The sequence below is a fragment of the Aythya marila genome, assembly GCF_965140915.1.
Source record: "Aythya marila genome assembly, chromosome: 1".
In the NCBI taxonomy this organism is placed as follows: Eukaryota; Metazoa; Chordata; class Aves; order Anseriformes; family Anatidae; genus Aythya; species Aythya marila.
Window position 1 is genome coordinate 130,435,992 of NC_139042.1, and position 22,487 is coordinate 130,458,478.

Genomic DNA, 22,487 nt, shown 5'->3' on the forward strand with positions numbered 1-22,487 from the left:
TTCAAGCTCTGAGCTGGGTGTAAAATTGTAAAAAGAAAGATTTTCACTATTTAGCAACAGTTTCACTATTTGTGCTCTCCTCTGCCACCAAAACTTGGAAAAATGCGTGCAAATATTATTCTCATAGAAACATTACTTTGAAGAATTCCTGGTTTAGAGAATATCAGGATTAGATTTTGAGCCTCACAGTGTTGGTGAGACCAGTTCAGTTTAAGAGCTGACAATGATGCTAATCCCTATGGGATTTCTGATGGGGCATTAGTGCCGGGTTCCTTCAGCATGCCTGTGCTGGCAAGTAGGTGCGGATTGAGTTCAGGAGTCTGAGATGCTATCGAGAGAGGTGTCCTCCTGCCTCTGCTGTGGGATGTGTCGATGGAAGCAATTAAACAACTACACTGAAAAGGGGTTGTGCAAACCTTTGCTACAGAACCCAAATGACCACCTGCACGTTGGATGTCAGCAGGGCTGCCAGTCTTTGGCTGTGTGTGAAGGCCCTGTTTTGAGTAAATAGCAGCTGAAACTCCAAGGGCAGATTTTTTTTTTTTCCCTGGGTATACAGATTCATATACTCCCAAAGCAAAACATGGGAAGTTGAGGCAAATGTGAACTGAAATGCGAACAAAAGGATGTTTTGTCAGACCAAATGCTGCAGTCCTGTGCTGTCATCTCATGGCTCTGTTTTCCAGTCACCAGATGTAGGCTTGTACTATACCAGTTAAATCCCAGCAGCTGAGCAAAATCTGACTAAAGCAGTTGGTTTGACCTGTTATTTGTATCTCAAAGCAGAACCTGAACCTCAGTCATAAATTTTTGCCTTTGCACTGGTGCACTGCTCTGCACACCTGGCTGGGGACCTGTGTGTGGTTCAGCAAGTGTGTGGGGAGGATTTGCTGTAAAAGTGCTGTCACCCTGGGGCAGAAAAAGGGGTATTGGTAGTGTCAACAATCAGGGCACCTGTAGGCTGTAATAATCTTTGTCCCTTCTTCTTTCCCCTGTATGCCATGCTGTGCTGTGTCACCTTTGCCCATTGCTCTATTTAAGATCAGGCCTAAGCCCTTAACTTTAGGCCTGTCAAAGAGCTGGAGAGGTTATAGTGTTGTGCTGGGTGTACAGGAGCTGCTCCACATGTGGAGAATCACAGAATGGTTTTGGTTTGGAAGGGACCTAAAAAGTCATCTGATTCCACTCCCCTTCCCCCCTTCATCATGGGCAAGGGCACCTCCAACCAGACCAGGTTGCCCAAAGCCCCATCTTACCTGGCCTTAAACACTTCCTGGGATGGGGCATCCACAGCTTCTCTAGGCAACCTGTTCCAGTGCATCGCCACCCTCTGAGTGAATTTCTTCTTTATATCTAATCTAAATCTACCCTCTTCTAGTTTAAAGCCATTCCCCTTTGTCTTATCCCTATACTCCCTGATGAAGAGTCCCTCTCCAGCTTTCCTGTGGAAGGCCTCAGTAAGGTCTCCCTGAAGCCTTCTCTTCTCCAGGTTGAACAACCCCAACTCCCTCAGACTATTCTCACAGGAGAGATGCTTCAGCCCCTTAATCATCTGTACTGGGTCTGGCTGGAATGTTAACTTTCCCGGCAGCAGCCCATACAGTGCCGTACTCTGTACTTGTAGCTGGAACAGCAGTGTTATCACACCAGTGTTGTGTCTACTGCTGAGCAGCAGTGGCACAGCATTGAGCCTTTCTCTAACCCTCCTAGGGGGTGGGCAAAAAAGTGAGGAGAGAAACATCACTAGGGCAGCTGAGCTAAACCAATCAAAGGGATATTCCATACCATGTGGTGTCACACTCAGCAATAAAAGGTGGAAACAGGAAGAAGAGGGGAGGGGTGGGCTCTCATTGAGAAGACGTCGGTCCTCCTCTCGAACACCGGCTGTGTGCATTGAGGCCTTGCTTCAAGGACGTGGTCAATCATCGCTCATTTGTGGGAAGTAGAGAGTAATTTCTTTCCTCTGCACTTCCATATAGCTTTCATTTATTTTGTTTGTTTGTTTTCCTCCCTTTTTTCCCCTTTCCTTTTATTTCCCCTTAGTTAAATTGTTTAGTTCATGGTAGTCTTTATTTAATTATTATAATTATTTCCCTTTAATGAAATTATCCTTATCTCAACCCGTGAGTTGTTCTTTGCTTTACTTCTCCCCCTCCTCATCTAAAGGAGGGGGAGTGAGAGAGCGGTTGTGGGGTTTAGCTGCCCAGCACGGTAAAACCACCACAGTCCTTTTTGGCGCCCATTTGGGGCTCGAAGGGTTGAGATAACAATAGAATTGATTAAACGCATACAACTAACACGCTTGCTAGTAACCATGTTTCTTGCCCTGTTAATAATAATGGCTTTGTTCATATGTCATGCAATTCGTGTCATATTCTCCTTTCTCCTCTATATCCGATCCGACAAAGTGCTACAATCTGTGTTCACTTTTTTTAATTCGTTGTGCTGCCAAGCACTGACCTTGGTTTTACTCTGGAATTCAGGCTCTGCACTGTTATCATTTGGGTCCCATGGAAACTATCTTTCAGAGAATATTCAGAACTACACTGCCTTCCTTTTCTCATCTGGACACCAGTTTATTAATAATATCAGGAATGGTACCTTTCCCTTCTTTCACAGTGGGCTAATTACAACAGTTTGGGAGTATTTTGAAGATCCATCTGTAACCCATGTATTGCTATTTCTAATTCTGAATAACAGGTTTCATTTTCTCTCTAAGATTAGTCGATTGTTTAGAAAACTTATTTGGGAATCTGTCCCGAAACAGTCTTGTGGTGAGTGGCACGGTGTGTGGGATGATGTTAGCAGATACCTGTCACGAGTGTCTCCTCCAATAGTTTTGAACTTCACCCCTGAGCAAGTGCTAAATCCTAAAAACTTGGTAGAATGTTTGAGAGTTGTATGTCCTGACCCTGATAATGCCGGAGAACAACAGCTTGCAGCATTGTGCTGGGTCCTGGCTTATTCCTATCAAACACTGTTTAACATCATCCAGCAACTTGAAGAGAGGGAGGAAGTCTCTGAATCTGATGACCAAGTAACACATGCTGTGGCTGACCCAGAGGACCAACCAACTATGGTATCAGTCGCCCCCATAGTCAAGTCAAAACAATGGAAACGGAGGTCAGCTCGTTTAGTAAGGGAAGAAGGCTCTCCTAAGAAGGAGGGAGAAGGGGAATTGGCAGGCACCTCTAAAGCAGAGCCATCACAAAAACAGCAGGAAGATGAGACGGAAATCATAAAGGAATCAGAAATCACTCGATCCATATCCCTGAGTGAGATGCAAGAAATATGAAAGGATTATGGTCGACGCCCAGGTGAACACATCCTCATTTGGCTGCTCCGATGCTGGGATGCTGGGGCCAATAGCATACAATTAGAAGGCAATGAAGCCAAGCAGCTAGGATCCCTCTCTAGAGAAAGGGTAATCGACAAAGTCATCGGGAGAGGAGCACAGGCCCTCAGCCTCTGGAGACGACTCCTGGCAGCTATCAAAGAAAGATATCCCCATAAGGAAGATATTGTATATCACATAGGCAAGTGGACCACTGTGGAGAAAGGTCTCCAGCATCTGCGGGAATTAGCTGTGCGGGAGATGATTTATAGTGATTTGGACAATGCCCAGACACCTCAAGACCCCGATGAAGTCCAGTGCACAACATCCATGTGGCGTAAATTTGTGCGGAGTGCACCATCAGCACATGCCAGTACCCTGGCAGCAATTCGCTGGGACGAGGGGATGGGACCAACAATGTATGATGTCTCCTGCCAGCTTCAACAATATGAAGACAATGTCTCTGCTCCGCTACAGTCCTGTGTCTCAGCTGTGGAGAAACTGTCTAAAGGACTTGACAAGCTCGTGGAGAAAGTATATTCCCCCTCATCTAGACAGAGTGATACTTCAGCCACTAAGAATCAGCATTCGCCTGCTTAAGAGAGAGAGTACCCAAGACGTACACCACGTGGCACCTTGTGGTTTTATCTGCGTGACCATGGGGAAGATATGAGGAAATGAGATGGTGTACCTACTTCAATCCTAGCTGCTCGGGTACGTGAACTGAAAGGAAATACAGCAGCAAGAAGAGGGGCTCCTAAAAGAAATGCTGCTCCGGTTTCTATTGGGCAGTACCCCAGAGGCAGTAGAAGAGCTGATGTTATTCTTGACCATGATGAAGGGACCTCTACCTCTCATTTGCAAGAATTAAGTGGCAGACACTCCAGCTAGGACTAGAGGGGCCCTGCCTCTGGCCAGGTAGAGGAGAGGGATAACCGGATTTATTGGACTGTGTGGATCTGATGGCCTGGCACATCAGAACCACAAGAATACAAAGCTTTAGTGGACACTGGCGCACAATGCACCTTAATGCCATCAGGCTACCAAGGGACAGAACTCACCTGTATCTCTGGAGTGACAGGGGGATCCCAACAACTATCTGTACTGGAAGCTGAAATGAGTCTAACTGGGAATGAGTGGCAAAAGCATCCCATCGTGACTGGCCCAGAGGCTCCGTGTATCCTTGGCATAGACTATCTCAAGAGAGGGTACTTCAAGGATCCAAAAGGATACCGGTGGGCTTTTGGCATAGCTGCTTTGAGCACAGAGAAGATTAGGCAGCTGTCTACCCTGCCTGGCCTTTCAGAAGACCCTTCTGTTGTAGGATTGCTGAAGGTTGAAGAACAACAGGTACCAATTGCTACTACAACGGTGCACCGACGGCAATATCGCACCAACCGAGACTCCCTGATTCCCATCCATGAGTTGGTTCACCGACTGGAGAGTCAGGGAGTAATCAGCAAGACTCGCTCACCCTTTAATAGTCCTATATGGCCAGTACGAAAGTCTAATGGTGAGTGGAGGCTAACAGTGGACTATCGAGGCCTGAATGAAGTCACGCCACCACTGAGTGCTGCAGTGCCGGACATGCTAGAACTTCAGTACGAACTAGAGTCAAAGGCAGCCAAGTGGTATGCCACAATTGATATTGCTAATGCATTTTTCTCCATCCCTTTGGCAGCAGCATGCAGGCCGCAGTTTGCCTTCACTTGGAGGGGCATCCAATACACCTGGAATCGGCTGCCCCAGGGGTGGAAACACAGCCCTACCATTTGCCATGGACTGATCCAGTCTGCACTGGAGCAAGGGGGAGCTCCTGAGCACCTTCAGTACATTGATGACATCCTCGTGTGGGGCAACACAGCAGAAGAAGTTTTTGAGAAAGGGAAGAAAATAATCCAAATTCTCCTGAAAGCTGGTTTTGCCATTAAAAAGAGCAAGGTCAAGGGGACTACACAGGAAATCCAGTTCTTGGGGGTAAAATGGCAGGATGGACGTCGCCATATTCCAATGGATCTGATCAATAAAATAACAGCAATGTCTCCGCCAACTAGCAAAAAGGAAACGCAAGCTTTCCTAGGCCTCGTGGGATTCTGGAGAATGCATGTGCCAGGCTATAGTCAGCTTGTGAGTCCTCTATATCGAGTGACTCGAAAGAGAAACTATTCTGAGTGGGGCCCTGAGCAACAACAGGCATTTGAACAAATCAAACAAGAAATAGCTCGTGCAGTAGCCCTTGGGCCTGTCCATACTGGACCAGCTGTGCAAAATATACTGTACACTGCAGCTGGGGAGCATGGGCTCACCTGGAGCCTTTGGCAGAAAACCCCAGAAGAAACTCGAGGTCGACCTCTGGGCTTCTGGAGTCGGGGCTATCGAGGATCAGAAGCCAATTACACCCCAACTGAAAAAGAAATACTCACAGCATATGAGGGTGTTTGAGCTGCTTCAGAAGTTGTGGGTACAGAGGCACAGCTCCTCTTGGCACCGCAGCTACCTGTGTTACACTGGATGTTCAAAGAGAAAATTCCCACTACACACCATGCAACTGATGCTACATGGAGTAAGTGGATAGCGTTAATTACACAGCGGGCTCGAATGGGAAAACCCAATCGCCCAGGAATCCTGGAAGAGATTATGGACTGGTCGGAAGGCAGAGATTTCGGAGTGCCAACAGAAGAGGTAACCCGTGCTGAAGAGGCACCACCATACAATGAGTTGCCAGAAGACAGAAAGCAGTATGCGTTGTTTACTGACGGATCCTGCCGTGTGATAGGGAGCCATCGGAAATGGAAAGCTGCTGTGTGGAATCCCATACGACGAGTTGTGGAAGCCATGGAAGGGGAAGGTGAGTCGAGTCAGTATGCAGAAGTAAAAGCTATACAACTAGCCCTAGATATCGCCGAAAGAGAAAATTGGCCAGTATTGTATCTTTATACTGACTCATGGATGGTGGCAAATGCTCTGTGGGGGTGGCTGCAGCAATGGAAAGAGAGCAACTGGCAGCGCAGAGGTAAGCCTATCTGGGCTGCTACCCTGTGGCAAGATATTGCTGCCCGGGTAGAAAACCTGGATGTTAAAGTACGTCATGTAGATGCCCACATGCCCAAGAGTCGCACTACTGAAGAACATCAGAACAACAAAGAAGTGGATCGAGCTTCGAAAATTGAAGTGGCTCAGGTGGACCTAGACTGGGAACGTAAGGGTGAGCTGTTTGTAGCTCGATGGGCCCATGAAACATCAGGACATCTAGGGAGGGATGCCACTTACAGATGGGCTCGTGATCGAGGGGTGGACTTGACCATTGAGGCCATCACACAGGTTACTCATGAGTGTGAGACCTGTGCTGCAATCAAGAAAGCCATGAAGGTAAAATCTCCCTGGAACAGGGGGAGATGGTTAGGGTTTCAATATGGTGAGGCCTGGCAAATTGACTATATCGGACCACTCCCAAAAACTCGCCAAGGCAAACGGTACATACTCACCATGGTAGAAGCAACTACTGGGTGGCTGGAAACATACCCTGTAAACCATGCCACAGCCCAAAACACTATCTTAGGCCTGGAAAGACAAGTATTGTGGCGTCATGGTACACCAGAGAGAATTGAGTCTGACAATGGGAGTCATTTCCGAAACAATCTTGTTACCTCCTGGGCAAAGAGGCATGGTATTGAGTGGGTGTACCACATCCCTTACCACCCACAAGCCTCTGGGAAGGTTGAGAGGTACAATGGACTGTTAAAGACTATGTTACGAGTATTAGGTGCTGGGACGTGGAAACAATGGGACACAAATCTACCAGAAGCCACTTGGCTAGTTAACAATAGGGGGTCTGACAGCCGTGCTGGTCCTGCCGAAACAAAACCCCTACACACTGTGAAAGGAGCTAAGGTTCCCGTAGTGCATATAGGAAGGTGGATGGGGAAGGCAGTGTGGGTTGCTCCTGCCTCGGGAAAAGGCAAACCCACTCGTGGGATTGTCTTCGCCCAAGGACCAGTGTATACCTGGTGGGTCATGCAAAAGAATGGGGATATCAAGTGTGTGCCTCAAGGAGATTTGACATTGAGAGAAAACTAATCTATAATCTAAGTTATATGTTGTAGGAAGATGCTGTAGGATCAACGACAGGTCAACTTTGCAAGGAGCCGGGCAGTGCAACAAGGACTTGAGCTAAGCTGGTGCTGGTGTCCAGACATCCAACTCCGCCTGCCTTGAGTGGCCACTTTGGCAGATGAAGACCTAATCATCAACAGTTCTTATGAACATTTTCCAAGAAAGACCTATGGAATGAAAAGATACACCTGCCTATTAATCCTGTCCTGTTAAATCCTTGTCCTGTTAAAGGACAAGGGATAATGATGAGAATGCTTGTATGCTAAAGTATGGGGATCTGAGTGTGACACAAATGTTATGGAATAAGGGGTGGAGGTTGTACTGGGTCTGGCTGGAATGTTAACTTTCCTGGCAGCAGCCCATACAGTGCCGTACTCTGTACTTGTAGCTGGAACAGCAGTGTTATCACACCAGTGTTGTGTCTACTGCTGAGCAGCAGTGGCACAGCACTGAGCCTTTCTCTAACCCTCCTAGGGGGTGGGCAAAAAAGTGAGGAGAGAAACATCACTAGGGCAGCTGAGCTAAACCAATCAAAGGGATATTCCATACCATGTGGTGTCACACTCAGCAATAAAAGGTGGAAACAGGAAGAAGAGGGGAGGGGTGGGCTCTCATTGAGAAGACGTCGGTCCTCCTCTCGAACACCGGCTGTGTGCATTGAGGCCTTGCTTCAAGGACGTGGTCAATCATCGCTCATTTGTGGGAAGTAGAGAGTAATTTCTTTCCTCTGCACTTCCATATAGCTTTCATTTATTTTGTTTGTTTGTTTTCCTCCCTTTTTTCCCCTTTCCTTTTTATTTCCCCTTAGTTAAATTGTTTAGTTCATGGTAGTCTTTATTTAATTATTATAATTATTTCCCTTTAATGAAATTATCCTTATCTCAACCCGTGAGTTGTTCTTTGCTTTACTTCTCCCCCTCCTCATCTAAAGGAGGGGGAGTGAGAGAGCGGTTGTGGGGTTTAGCTGCCCAGCACGGTAAAACCACCACATCATCTTTGTGGCCCTCCTCTGGACTTGTAATAGTACTTCCATGTCCTTCTTGTTCTGGGGCCCCAGAGCTGAACACAGTGCCCCAGGTGGGGTCTCATGAGAGCAGAGCAGAGGGGGAGAATCACCTCCCTTGCTCTTCTGGCTGTGCTGCCTTTGATGCAGTCCAGGACATGGTTGGCTTTCTGAGCTGCAAGCGCACATTGATGGATCATGCTGAGCTTCTCGTCAACCAGCACTCCCAGGCCCTTCTCCTCAGGGCTGCTCTCAGTCCATTCTTTTCCCAGCCTGTATTTGTGCTTAGGATTGCCCTGGCCCAGATACAAGACCTTACACTTGTCCTTGTTGAACTTCATGAAGTTCACACAAGCCCATCTCTCAGGCCTGCCCAGGTCCCTCTGGATAGCATCCCTTCCTTCCAGCCTGTCAACCACACCACGCAGCTTGGTGTTATCAGCAGACTGGCTGAGGGTGTGCTCAATCCCAGGGTCCATGTCACTGACAAAGATGTTAAACAGTGCCAGTCCCAGTACTGACCCCGGAGGAACGACACTTGTTACTGATCTCCACCTGGACATTCAGCCATTGACTACAACACTTTTTGAAGAAGTTGCGATAGCGAAAGGTTACTTCCTGTTTGACAGCCTCTGGTTTAGAATTGCACATTTCCACTATTAGATACTATCTTTGTCAGTCTGAAGATGTTTGGTATGCTTGATGTAGCCACTCAGTCATTTTTCACTGGGACCAGTGTGAAATCAGGGTAAGATTTAGCATTAAGTGGCTGCAAACTGAAACCAAACTGAGAAGTTTGTTAGCTTAAGTTCAAGAATTAATAGTCTAGTATTTTTACCTAAGATCTTTCACTGACGGTGCATTTGAATTTTGGTTTAGGTTTTCCAAGGTTGTCTGGCTTCCTCTCTCCTTTTAGGTGGAAAAGGGTGCATCTATATTAGCCCTTTGGTGAGAAGTAGGCTTTTCAGGCACGTTTCCTGATTGTCTCTGTTTACCATGCTTTGGTTAGGCACGATATGCCACAGCCACTCACAGGCTCTTTGTGGAAGCAGACCAGAACAGGTCTGCAGCAAATCCCATGAAAATCATATAATGTGGGTGTAGGATCCTTGGCACCAACTATTTCACTCTGCTTCTTTCAGTGTGCAATGTCTGCTGATTTAACCTCAGCAAAGTGTACCGGATGTGGCTAACATCTCAGAAGTGCTGTTCAGTTCCCACCTTGAGCAGAGGTTGCTGCTTGAGTTGATGTGCAATCACTTAAGTGCTAATAGTGCCTTGCAGTTAATGACCTGCTTGGTGCCCAATTCAGCCTGATGTCTTGGATGCCTGAAGTGAGATTCACATAGTAACTTTTATCCTGCTTCTCTCACAAGTGGGATTTGTCCCTAAGTGCTCTCAGGTCTGAGCGTGCAAAGTGCCTTTTAAATACCAGTATTCAGGTCATTTAATTCCTCTCATATGCAGGCCTCCTCTGAACTGGAGATAACTTTGAGTCAAAGTACATAATTTATGTCCTGCTAATGAATCAGTGCTTGCAGTGAATTGAAATCCTTGACTAAAATCTGCTACAATTTTGCAAATTCTACTGTAACACTTTAGCTGAATCAAGTTCATCAAAATTTGTCCAGACTCCTTCAACCTGAAATTGCCCCACTTCAGTTCCCCTTTGAATACCTTTTTCCTTCTTAATGTGTATGTTTATGGAACATCTCTCACTTTATAATTTTTGGATTTGGATCAGAAAGAGAGACTGAATAATGTGAGACAGTTATAATCATTCTTTTGTGATAGAAAGCATGTGTGTTCACAAGATTTTTTGTGCTAATACATGCAGGTGCATAATACTTGAACTAGTGACCTGCCTATCTCTGGCCTTTGGGGAGACACCTACTGCTTTTTCATAATAGATTTATTAATGAAGAATGAACTGGAAGAATGCATTTTTAGGGAGAGGGAAGAGTGTATATATATCTCTAGTCAGATGATTAGGGAAAAAAAAACACAAACACATACAGAGAGCTGTTCCTTAGCTTATCCATTTACCCTGGTTAAGGAAAGATCCATTAATATCCATTAATATAGAACATTCCCTAGTTACTTTTCTACTGGGTTATCGATTATTTTTGTTTCTTGTTTAGATCGGATTTTCAATGAAGATATGAGTTGCAGGATTTCAGTTGGAAATTTTAATTTTGCTATGCAGTTGTACTTGGAGGCTCCAGATGATCTTTGATTACTCTATACTTTCTTGAAAAGCTGCAGTAGTAATAGAAACAAACAAACAAAAACAAAAAAAGGGAGTGAAGGGAAGAGAAGCAAAAGTTATTTTCTTTCCTAAAGCTTCAAACTAGAGTTTGTTGAAAGCCAGACAAATCTCTGTGCTCAAATTTATTTGGAAAAATACTCCATGCCTGATTTAAGCTGCTTTGCAAAGATTATATGGCAAGCGATTTGAAATTGCCTTCAGTTTGATTTCTGTGTTTCGGTAATGCAGGAGGATGATGGGAAGCCTCTCTGGTTGCAGGTTGTCCTGGTGGTTTTTCTGGGAATTGGGATTGCCATTCTGGCTAAAGCTCTGCTCTGCTCAGAGGGAAACAAGACAGCTCTTCAAGGGGTGGTCTAAGGGTAAACAGCTCCAGAAACTGTGTAGTCTATCAGTAACTTAAGGTCATCATTTAAAGTTGACTTGCCCACTATTGATTTACACAGATGGAGGAATTCAGGTGCAAATATAGGGCAAACACATGGAAATGAGTCTGCTCATAGCCCTATGAGCAGAGGACGCTCTGCAGGCATGTGCCTCGTACCCTTGGTAGATAAGGTGTGGGTATTTGACAGTGTGTTGCCCTGAAAGGGACAATATATTGAAATTTTGAGCCACAAAGCACCGTGGCATAAGGTTCTGATTGAGTCTTTGTAAAAAGCTTTTGATTCTTTGGCTAATTGTGGGGATGCAGGGGCTGATTGGGCTGTTAAAGGGTAAGAGCTTCCTTGCAGCTATTCCTAGAAACTGGCTGCTGACTTACAGCAGAATGTGGCCCTTTGGTGATGGCGGGGATAGAGCTGCTGTGGAAGATAACCAAAGCAAATCACTAAACTTCACAAGAGGGAAAAGCTAATGAGTGGTACTAATTCCTATAGATTGCTGCTTGTCATGCAACATTTTCAAGCTGTTTCCTGTCCTGCAAATATCAGAATGAGTATGCTCTATGGCTTTCACCACATTTTCAGTTGAAATATGTATGTAAAATAGTATTCACATAGTTGCAGAAAAGTATTAATTTATGGCAAAATCTGTTTTTGACAGGAAAAATACTGATCATTTCCATATCACTTTATAGAGGAGAAAAAAAATAGTAACAGTAAGACTTTGAGAAAAAGCTGGAAAAAAACACGTATTTGTGTGAATGACTTTTTCATTTTGAGTAAAATCTCCTCTTTTGCAAAGGAGGAAAGTTATACAAAACATTTAAGTAGTCACTAATAACAGATATTTTTCTTCTGCCTACCATTTGCAGCTCTTATACAGCCACTAGAAATGGCTTCAGTCTTGTTAGGATTCACTTTAAAATAAACAGTAAATTAATATTTCTTATTAATATAATAACAAACACCAATACATTAAAATACTCTATTGACATAATTGTGCAATGTATGGTTTCACATTGTATCTATTATATATAAAAACTAATATGAGCTTCATCCTTCCTTTAAAGAGCTACCCACATGCTGGCTTTGGGATATTCTTGCTCTGCAAATGTCTAGAGTTTTTCACCATTCTGTATTTCAGGATAATAATTGCTGAGCTTGCAGCAATTTTTACAGAATTTTTGCTAAATACAACCTCATCAGCTCTTAAATTGCTACTCAAGCTCAGTAATAGCTATTTAGGGAAGTGTAAGTGTAAGAGGATGAGAAAAGGAGAAGTGTGTATATATATATGTGTGTGTGTGTGTGTCTGAGTATATATATATATATGTATCAAACTGAGATGACTCAAGTTGGACTTGAATCAGGCACTCCAGGCAGACTCTAATACTGCTGTGAAAGTTGCACAAGGATATTTAATAACAGGAAAGAGATGCCAAATTTTTCCATCCTCAAGTTTATGTAACTGCAGGGTTTTATATAAGGCCTACCGTTCATGAGTAAGGCTGGGTTCTGAATTTTCATATAACTCATATTTAACTTTGAAAGGTGCTTCTCTGATTCGTGTGTGTGTTGGAGAATCTAGTTGTTTATTAACTTGAATTGACTGAAAAGGATGGACTTTGTTTTGCTAAATCTTGTTTTTATTTCTGTGCCACTCAAAAGTGAATGGAGGGTTTAATTTTTAACTGGATACTTTTAAGATTTTCTAGAAAAAAAAAAAAGATTGTTGGCCCTTCTTTAAGTAAAAATTAAAAATTAAAAAATGAGGAAGTTGCTAAATTCTAGATTCTGGTTTCTGAATTCTCTGTTAGCATCTGTTAACTGATGTGCAATGTCACCCATGGCACATCACATTGCTGTGAAAATGAAAGGTTTGCTCTGTAGCACCCAGGAACTGCAGGCTCTTAGATGCCTGAGTCATCACATAAATATGGGCTTTAGATATGGATCTGCTAGAGCTCTAACTCATTTCTTTCTCTTTTATTTTATTTTATTTTATTTTATTTTATTTTATTTTATTTTATTTTATTTTATTTTATTTTATTTTATTTTATTTTATTTTTTTATTTTTATGTTTCTAGGAAATTGCTGGAAGACTGCTGTGATCCTGGGCAGCTCTTTGTGATGACAAAGCTGAACTCCCCCATGGGAAAGAACCTCTGGTTTGATGGGGAATTTTTGTATTCTTTCACCATTGACAATACAACTTACTCTCTCTTCCCACAGGTTGGTAGTTTTCTTTTCTTCTCACTTTAAGTATTAATATACTAAATGGTAATGTGGTACAAATAAGTTACCTAAATATTCATCAAGAAATAGGCTGTATCTTCATTTGTCAATTCAAAACAGATTTTTTACTTCTGTGCTCTGAAAATTGCAAAATAGCTGCAATATTTCCCTGTCCACTTTCCAGATGTATAAATATATATATGAGTGATGAAATAGGCCCACCAGTCTTGATTTTCAAAATTATAAGTTCTGGCTATTTTTAGAGTGTGATTTCTGGTTTTCTGGCAGTGATTATGCTCATGGACTGTGGTTTCAAAAAACGAGAGCCAGAAACTTCCTTCAGTTCAACAAGGACTGCAGGTCTTGCATAACCACATGTCCCAAGAAGCTGTCACTGTAAATACAACATCAAATCTGGCAAGATTGACTCTGATACTGTGTGAGCTGTGTGTGTGCTGTATGAGACAGGGCTGTGAGGTTCATGGAGGTGCATCCTGAGGAAAATTTCCTACCATAATATTTAAATATCTGCTAGTGTCATTGGCATATGCCTTTTTTTTAAAAAAAAAAAAAAACCTTTTAAAGGGCAGCTTCTGGCCTGTGTTTGGATCCAAGTTCAAACTGGATCAGTTTCATTGATGTTAGTGGATTTGCTGCCACATAGTATGGCTGAATTTGCCTGGCTTAAATTAGAATCACAGAATCATAGGATATCCTGAGTTGGAAGGGACCCACAAGGATCATCAAGTCCAGCTCCTAAAAGGAGTCTCCAAAAGGAAAAGGTTTGTAGAGAACTAGATTTTCATCTTGATTGCCGTGATGCTGATTATCTGGAATAATTCCTTCTACCTTTCCAATTCTTATGTAGGATTGCTTCCCTTTTTGATCAGCCTGATAGGGTGTGAAGGTGGTTTGTGTGAAGTTGTCCGAGTTAACTCCAAATAAATGAATTTTGTTGATGGCAAGCAATGTAAGCACAGTAACAGAAGCAGACAATATTATTTAGTTGATTCTTGTTGCATTATGAATACTAGAAATAGTTTGTTGTTTTTCAGCAAAAGTGTTTTGAGTTAGGTGCATTCTTATTGAGTGCTGAGAATTTGTAATATTGATCTAAGCTGCTTGTATTTTTAATATATGAACTGATGTTAAATGAGTTTATGAGTTTATGACTTTTGAACGTGGAAGGAGAGAAGTTTTATGTTGCTATAGGTTTAAAGAAAGCCAACCATCTGAACATGTTCATTGATTTACATGTTACTTCAATTTCTTAGATTAAAGGTATAGGTATTTTTTAAGCCTCACAGTCAATGTTGAGTCATTCACACCAGACTTTTCGTTTATTGCTGTTTCAGTTACATGTGTAGCAGAGTTCTTGTTTGTTAAACTCATGGTGTGAATAAACATCAAAGAGGTTGTTACATATATATACCTACTTCTACAGGGGTTTCCAGATCTCAACAAAAGGGTTATGACTTTGAATTAGTTTCTTTTGGTGGATAAAGAGTGACAGAGATCTAAGATATAGGGAAAAGAGACCAGAAGGGCCATTTCCTGTGTTAATGTGGTGAAACAGCGTGAAGCTGCATCCTCTTCAGGCTACTAATCTGCTCTTGTGTCATTTTGTTGTGTCTATTGCAATGAACCAGGTAATGGACCTCTGCTTCTCTTACACTAAGCATTCCTCAAGTCTGTTCCACTGCTGCAGGTCCCTGTAAGCTGAATAAACAAGTAAATGTCTGATGTGTGCAGAGTGTTTTTGCTGTGGTATAGCTGGGAAGAGGCAGCCCTGCTGGAATGGGCTTTTCTTCCTGCCTTTGAGACTTGTAGAAAGCTTATAGTGTGTCCTAGTGTAGCAGCTGTAAATCTTTTTTATGATGACTATTAATGACTGTTCTACAGTGTTGCACTGTTGATTGGAGAAAACGAAACTCCTTGGTAGAGCTTTAAGCTCTGTGCCACACAGCTGTTGACAGCAACCACTCCAAATACGTATATCCCTTTCAACAGTTTCGAAAACCCTTACCTGGGCTGGTATAGAGAGGTCATTATATTTTGTGATGGATTTGAAATTTCATATTTGGTTTTGTCAGGATTAAAATCTAGCACTCTGCCCAGTCACAGTGGTATCCTACATACTGTCACAGAAAATTGCAGAGTACTGGATGGGCTCCTTTGGAGAGGTAAATGCTGGTTAAAGAGGAGTCATGACCTTGGGAAGTCTAGTGATTCCCCACCTCCCAAGCCTTTTCTACAAAGATTAGCAGTTGGCCAGATTGAGAGCAAGAGTCTGGGAAGCCCTGGAGAGACATACAGGGGGACAGCATGAACTAAGGACTTCAGTGTCCCTAGGTCCCTTTGGCTTGACAAGCAGGCTGCAAAGAGGATGGTGAGGTGCTGCTGGGGTGGTGGTGAGAAAGCTAAATAGTTAAGATGTTCCAACTCCAGAACAGTGCTAAGGACAGGTTCTGAAAATGTTACTCAAATGAATTGGCAGGCAATTCATTTCTGACATGTGCTACTCACTGCTACTTCCTCTTTTCTTGTAAGTGCTGCTTCCCATAACGTAATGTATTATTCCTGGAGGAATTTTGTAAACCTTTATCAGATGAAATCTGGCCAACCTCAAAAACTTAGGAAGATTTATTTGCAGTAAATTCTTAAATTAAGTATTTTTCTACCTCTTTCTTTGTTTAAAGAAAAACACCAGACTATATTTTTCAGGCCTCTGCTTTGAAGAATGGTGTCTATTAGCTTAGTAGCAACAGGCAAGCAATTTTTGTGTAGATGAATATTCCTTTCAAAAGTATTCAGAAGCTTAAAACCACTTACAAAATATGGGTAATACTCTAAAACACTCAGGGGACGCAACAGGAATGTAAAGGACTGCAGCTATGTTGATATAATTGAAAAAATATTTCCTCCAGAATAAATAATAATAATAAAGGCTCCATCCACATCATTCTGCTGGGCTTAAGCCTTTTGTGCTTGCAGAAGATTTCTCAAAACCTTAACTGGTTATTAACTTAAGGATAAAGTAACTCAAAAGTAAATAAACTTGCTCTATTTGATGGAATGGAATAAGCTGGCCATGCATCAATACAGAATTATACAGCACTAAATATCACAGAACTTAACATGCAAAATGTCAGTTATTTTTGAATGTGAGCGATTCAAAAAATAATATTTTTCTTCTGAGGAATCTGTAATTCTTCAGTAGATAAGATAAAGTTCTTATAGCTGGTTCAACATTTTTTGATAGATTGCTTTTCCATTGGAAAAATGCTATTTTATCAAAATATAAATATCAGTTAAATGTTTTTTTTTTTTTTTTTCCCAAATTTTCTCTGAAGTGAAAAGGTTGAAAGGTTTTGGTAGTGTTATGGTATTTGATTTTACCATTGTTGGAACGTAATATTTCAGCTGATATTTTTGTCAACTCTGTTGCTAGCTTTTTTTTTTTTTTTCAATCTAGCTTTTGAATGACCCAAGAGGAAATATGAAAGAGGAAATTAAAAAAAAAAAAAAAAAAGTGGAAATTGAAAGATTCAGAGTTTCATTTCAATTTATGAGAAAGAAATTTGATGTTGCAGTGTTTTGCATGAACCAACAATTATCGTTGCCAGTAGTGCCTCCTCCCTTCTCTCTCTGTGCCATTTTCCTCTGATTTCTAGAATAAAAGTTTTTGTATTTGCTTGTTTGTTTCTGAAACAAAAATGTTACACAGGCTGTAATATCTTTCCCATGCTGGAGAGAAAAGGCTAATGGTACATTATTGATACCCAACAGAAGAAGGCAAAGGGTAGTAAGATGTATCTTGTCACAGAGCATGACCTTAGGTACGGTGAGGGTGGAGACCTCACCCACATTGAATCTCCCAAAACATTTTACAGTGGCACTGTCTGGAGCTTTTGGGTAATGCAGTATGCATTCAATTAAACTGAATAAATGGAATGCTGACATTTCTTGACAGCAACTTTATCATATTGCTTGGTGTGATCTACAACATTATTTCCCAATCTTAAGAGACAAAAAACATGAAGTCTGCATGTGACCATTGCTATAGGCTTAATATTAACAAAAGAAGGTTATTTTAATGTGTACGTACCAGTTTTCTAAAGCATTTCACATGGGTGTAATGTTTCAGCATTAGCTGGAACTTTCAATACCTAGCTGGGGGCACTGAGGAGTCAGAGATGCAGATGGTTCTACTACAGGCATCATGGTTGGGTAAACCTCTGAATAGCCAGGCTGTGGTGTCTCAGGTTGGCCACTAAAGGCCATGGGTGACTTGTAAATGTGTTCCTCCCCATTGTAGTTCAAATATTATACAGAAAATGGAACTGCGTGTTGTTAAGTGCTCAGGAGTCCTGTCCCTGGCAGGACAGAAACATGCACGCTTCTGGATCTTCAGCCTGGAGGTTCCATCATGTAACTCCTGTTGCATTGTACCAAGGCATGACAGAAGCTATAACCAGCATTTTCCACCCTTTATCATCTGACTAAAATGGAAGAAACCAGCCTTCCATATATTCTACCCAGTAACTTTTAGTTGCTGTGAGTAAATGTGACCATAACCACAGGAGCAGCTGGGCTGTAACTCTAAGCCATGGGAGAGGAAAGTAAACTAACAGTCACCTGCTTTTAAGAAAAAAGCAAGCCCTTTTCAAATATTTTCTGAAAGAATTTTGCACTCCTTGAGGTCTTTTTCTTCCTCAGAGTTTCAGAACTGAATTTCAGACCATCTTTACTATTAGGGAAAAAAACCTCACCCTAGTATTTATCTGTCTGTGCAAATCATATACTTTTTTGCTTGATGTCAAAAGCTTATATTAAGATTTTGAGTAGAACTGAGATGAATTTTTGAGGTCTCCTCTCCCCTTTCCCAGAAAAAAAAATAAAATATTTAAATCAAATGGGACTTTTAGCTCTGCTATGTAAGGAATTATTTTGGAGGGGAGAGAAGAGAACAGATTTCAAAAGAAGTTTCAAATCTTAAACTTCAACTTTTTAATTTGAAAAAAATAGCTCATTGATTTTTTTTCTTATTTTATTGTATTCCACCTGAAGCAATTAGATATACTTAGTACCAGTAAATTATTTCAAATTACTATAAAAATGATTCCCCACCTGTTCTACATCATTTCTAAGTTTCATCTGCAAAATATTGTCAGACGAAAGAATGGCTGCTTGCAATGAGTGTCTCATGAATAATCATCAAAAATGGCTTATGAGAAATCCAAAGGAAGTAGCTTCAAACCACAAATAAATTTGGGAAAGCTGGCAGCTGTTTCCAGATATATTGCTTTTCTCCTGATCACAAGGTCTTTCAAATTATTAATTGGAGTTTAATGTTGAAATTCTAGTACACAGTATAAAGGCAGGTAAAATGTTACTGCTTTACTTGTAAAAGTGGCATGGAGACATTCTCTGGCACTTTCTAGGTTATCAGGGTGCATGTTGTATTCTGTAACAGCTTAATGATTAGGGTCTGTGAGTTGTTTTGACTGGTTTTTGCCCCAGAAGGTAGACTTGATCCAAAAATTGTGTCTAAAATGGCAAGCCACTCAAAGGAAAAGGTTTAGAATTTGATGGACTGCACTGCTGCCAGAACATATGAAATGACTAACTTTGGTGTTGACTTTGGAAATGCTCTGTTCTTCCGTTAAGTGTTCTGTATATTTTCACCAACAATCCAACTTACTGAAGTACGCTGTTCTTAGCAAGCTCTGTAATTAATTGCTGCTTGGAGAAATAGATTGATATATGTGATTGATTGATTGATGTCATACGTGTCCTGATTTTTTTCCTTGACGTCCTGGGTAGGGAAATGAAATGCCCGCAGACCTAACATTTATTGAGCCACTCTTATATTTTCTTCCATTAATTCTACTATCTAAGTGGTACTTCCCTGACTTCTTTTGTGCTGCCTTTAATTAGTATTTGGATGAGTTTCTTGCTAGTGTCCCTTTTATTTTCCTCCTCTTTTTCTCTATTTTTTTTTCTTCATCAACTTTACTGTAATATAAATTGTCTGTCTTGCTTGGGTCTTACATTCATTTAATCAAAACAAAAATATTCTTGCAATATATGGAAAACATGAAAATGAGTAAGGGTAGTTATATCTCGTGAAGAAACATGCCCACATTATGAATGCAATTAAAAAAAGAGATCTGAATTGTTGGCTTCTGAATAGCCTAAGCAATTGTGTCAGATAGTGCCTGTCATAAACTGGGAAATGAAATGCTAAATATAGAGACCTGACGAATTTTGGCCTTTTAGAGCATGAGTCTTCGCTTCAGTGCTGGGTAATCTCAGTAACATCAGGGTAATTGAGATCAAAAATCTCGATTAGTATTTAGTTAAGTGAAACCCCTACCCTCACTTTGATTACTGACTAATTAAGAACTGTGTAATTGGACCATTTTGTGTAGCCTGTTGGCAAACCAGGAATATGGCAGCATCTGTTATATCCGGTCAGTTAAGCAAAAGCCATGGTCCATCTGAAACTACTCCATATAGACGAGATGCGAACATGCCTACCGGTGAAAATTAAAGTTATGCTAAAAAGACTGTAAGATGCAACATACATAATTTTAAGTAATTATGAGAGGCTGGGCAATGTGCTCTTGTTGAAGCAAGTTACAGCAGACCAATGAGTGGCTTTCTGGCCCCGTTGATCACCACATGTGTGCTTTGGTCTCTCTCGGCTTGCCAAAATGTGTTCAGCCAGCCACTCAGCCAGACTGCATTTGGTGAGTGTGATTTATCTGCCTCGAGTTTGTTTGTAGTGGAGTTTATCTGCACATGCCAAACTGGCTTTATCTCAGTTAACGTAAGTACATAAATAGACGCTGACCTTTCCAAATGTAGCAAATGGAAGGGAAGGGAAGGATGGCGTTTGGTTGCAAAGTGTTAGTTTGGCCCAAAGGCAAAAGCAAAGGGTCCAGCCACCTTAGCTCAACATCCGTTTCCAGCCTGAAGTGACAGGGCATCAATCACTTTCTGTCCTAGGTAACAGAGGAGCTGATCTAAGCACACCCCAGTGCCTTTTACAGACAGGCCCTTGGGTGTTCAAAAAACCACATATCAATCCACTGCCATTTGGGATTAGGGGGATGTGAGGGTGTGGAAGAGCAAATGTGGTTCATCTTCTGCATTGATACTGAGCAGCGCTTAAAATAGCAGTAAAACCAGTGGGATTGTCATGGAGCCTACTTCAGACTGAAGGGATATGAGGTATTTTCAACAGGGTAGTTCAGCCATGAGAGTGTTTTAGCTTCGAGTGATTTTTGAATATTGGAAAACACTTGAAATAGCACAGCTGATTTATTCATTTCTATTAGCACCCCAGGCTGTATGGTTACTGAGTTGTCAATACAGGCCTACTGAGTGTGAAGAGGCCGTGACAGGGCTGGGAATGTGGGCAAGGCTGGGTGATGTGGGGCTGTGCTGTCCCCAGAGAGGGGGCCCCATGGAAGTGCATCCCCTGTCAGAGGCAGTGAGGATGCACAGCAGAGTGTACTTGCACACGTTTCTTCTTGTTTGCTGCGCAACTGAGCTTTTCTACTTCAGGAGATATTTTTAACATCTGGAAGACACCGTTATGAATAAAGCCATGTTATGTTGTGGGACTGCAAAGCTCAGAGCAAAAAGACTCTCCTGAACCCAAAGAGGAAGAGGGCAGTGTGGGCTAGGACAACTGGAGAGGCTGTACTATACCATGGGGATTTTATGGACTTTTGGTCAGTCTTCAGCTGTTTCACAGGAACATAAATTTTCTGCTTCATAAGCTAAAAATGTCATAAGCAGAAGAACAATTAAAGGAAGTGGTTACAGATGAGAAGCTATAGGAGCAGTGAGCTTCTCATGGCTACAAGTAATTACAGGGCATATGATCTGCTGTGCTGAGGGATAAAAATACAAGTAAGAGTTAGTCCTAACCTGCCCAAAGGCACAGCAGTTAGATTTGGTTTGTTTGGTTTATGGTAGCTCTATATAATGGATGAGAAGCTAAAAGGAAGTTTTTCTCAATGCATTTCTTTTTTCCTTTTTCTTTTTTTTTTTTTTCTTCTGACAGTGATCTTTTTAATATACTAAGACTTCCACCCACAGGGCAATGAAAGCTTTGCTTCTTTGGAAGTAGGTGTCTAAACCTTGGGTAAAATTTATCCTTTATATTCTGGCCACTTATTATATATGCTTATTATCAATACTTATTATCGACAAATTTTAGTATAAAGAGTCACCTTGTTCAGTCTCTAGACTTCTTAACATAAATGTGACTATACATTTTGATTATTCAGTGATTATATTGGATTATATTAATTTGCTGTATTTGGTAGTTAGATTTATTTTGGGGTGAAATACTTCTAAAATAGGCGTAAAATCAATACTGGTTTGTTTGAGACTAAGGTTTGATTCCATTCCTTACCACTTGGCAGAAGCCTGAGTAGGGATTGATGAAAACAATACGTAATTGCATTTTTCATATAGTAGCCTGGTTTCTCAATGTGACTCATGTAAATTGTACCGGAGTGTAGCAGTATATCAAATGATGTTCAGAAAGCATTTCACCTGCAACAAAGATGTAGTACCGTTGTTCTTCCAAGTGTTCCTAATTATGGGTGGAAGAGCAGCTTAGCAGAGTCTGAAGGCTTGAAGAAAATCAGGGAAGGCTACACTACTACAGAAGCTATTAAAAAGGGGTAGCATGGTTACAAATCTTGTAGGAGGATTATGTAGTGACTTTCAAAAGAACCTTTGTGCCTTCTTGCTTAGGGGGGAGTGTAAGCCCAGCTTTCCATTTAATGAGAAATCTGCTGCAATGCAGTTGAGGAGTTGACTTATGTCACTGGGCATGGTAGATTTAAAGTCCTTGTTACCTGTTATAGTATGGAGGAGAAGGACTGTTGTTCTCTTTCAGAATAAATATTATCACGTGAATGGCTCCTGGGAGGCAAGCATTGGCTTCCAAATGGTGTTTCAGGCACTGGAAAAGCAACACAGTAGTATTTTTTGTACATCAGGATGCACCAGAAAAATCCTGTGATGCTGGACATGCATGTGAAGTAACATTTAGCTTACTGTTGCTCATGTGAAGAATTCAGGCTGTTTCCTTTTTCTTGATCAACAGTCTTTTTCAGAGTTGCT

At 41.7% G+C, this 22,487-nt stretch overlaps 1 protein-coding gene across 1 annotated transcript in view; it reads left to right on the plus strand.

The window, feature by feature from the left end:
- The window catches only part of ST8SIA1 (ST8 alpha-N-acetyl-neuraminide alpha-2,8-sialyltransferase 1), a 145,854-nt gene that overhangs the window by 24,038 nt on the left and 99,329 nt on the right, over positions 1–22,487 (plus strand). The window contains exon 2 of the mRNA XM_082778595.1: positions 13,187–13,331. Coding sequence (XP_082634721.1) covers positions 13,187–13,331 — 145 coding nt within the window. The remainder of the gene's footprint in view (positions 1–13,186; positions 13,332–22,487) is intronic.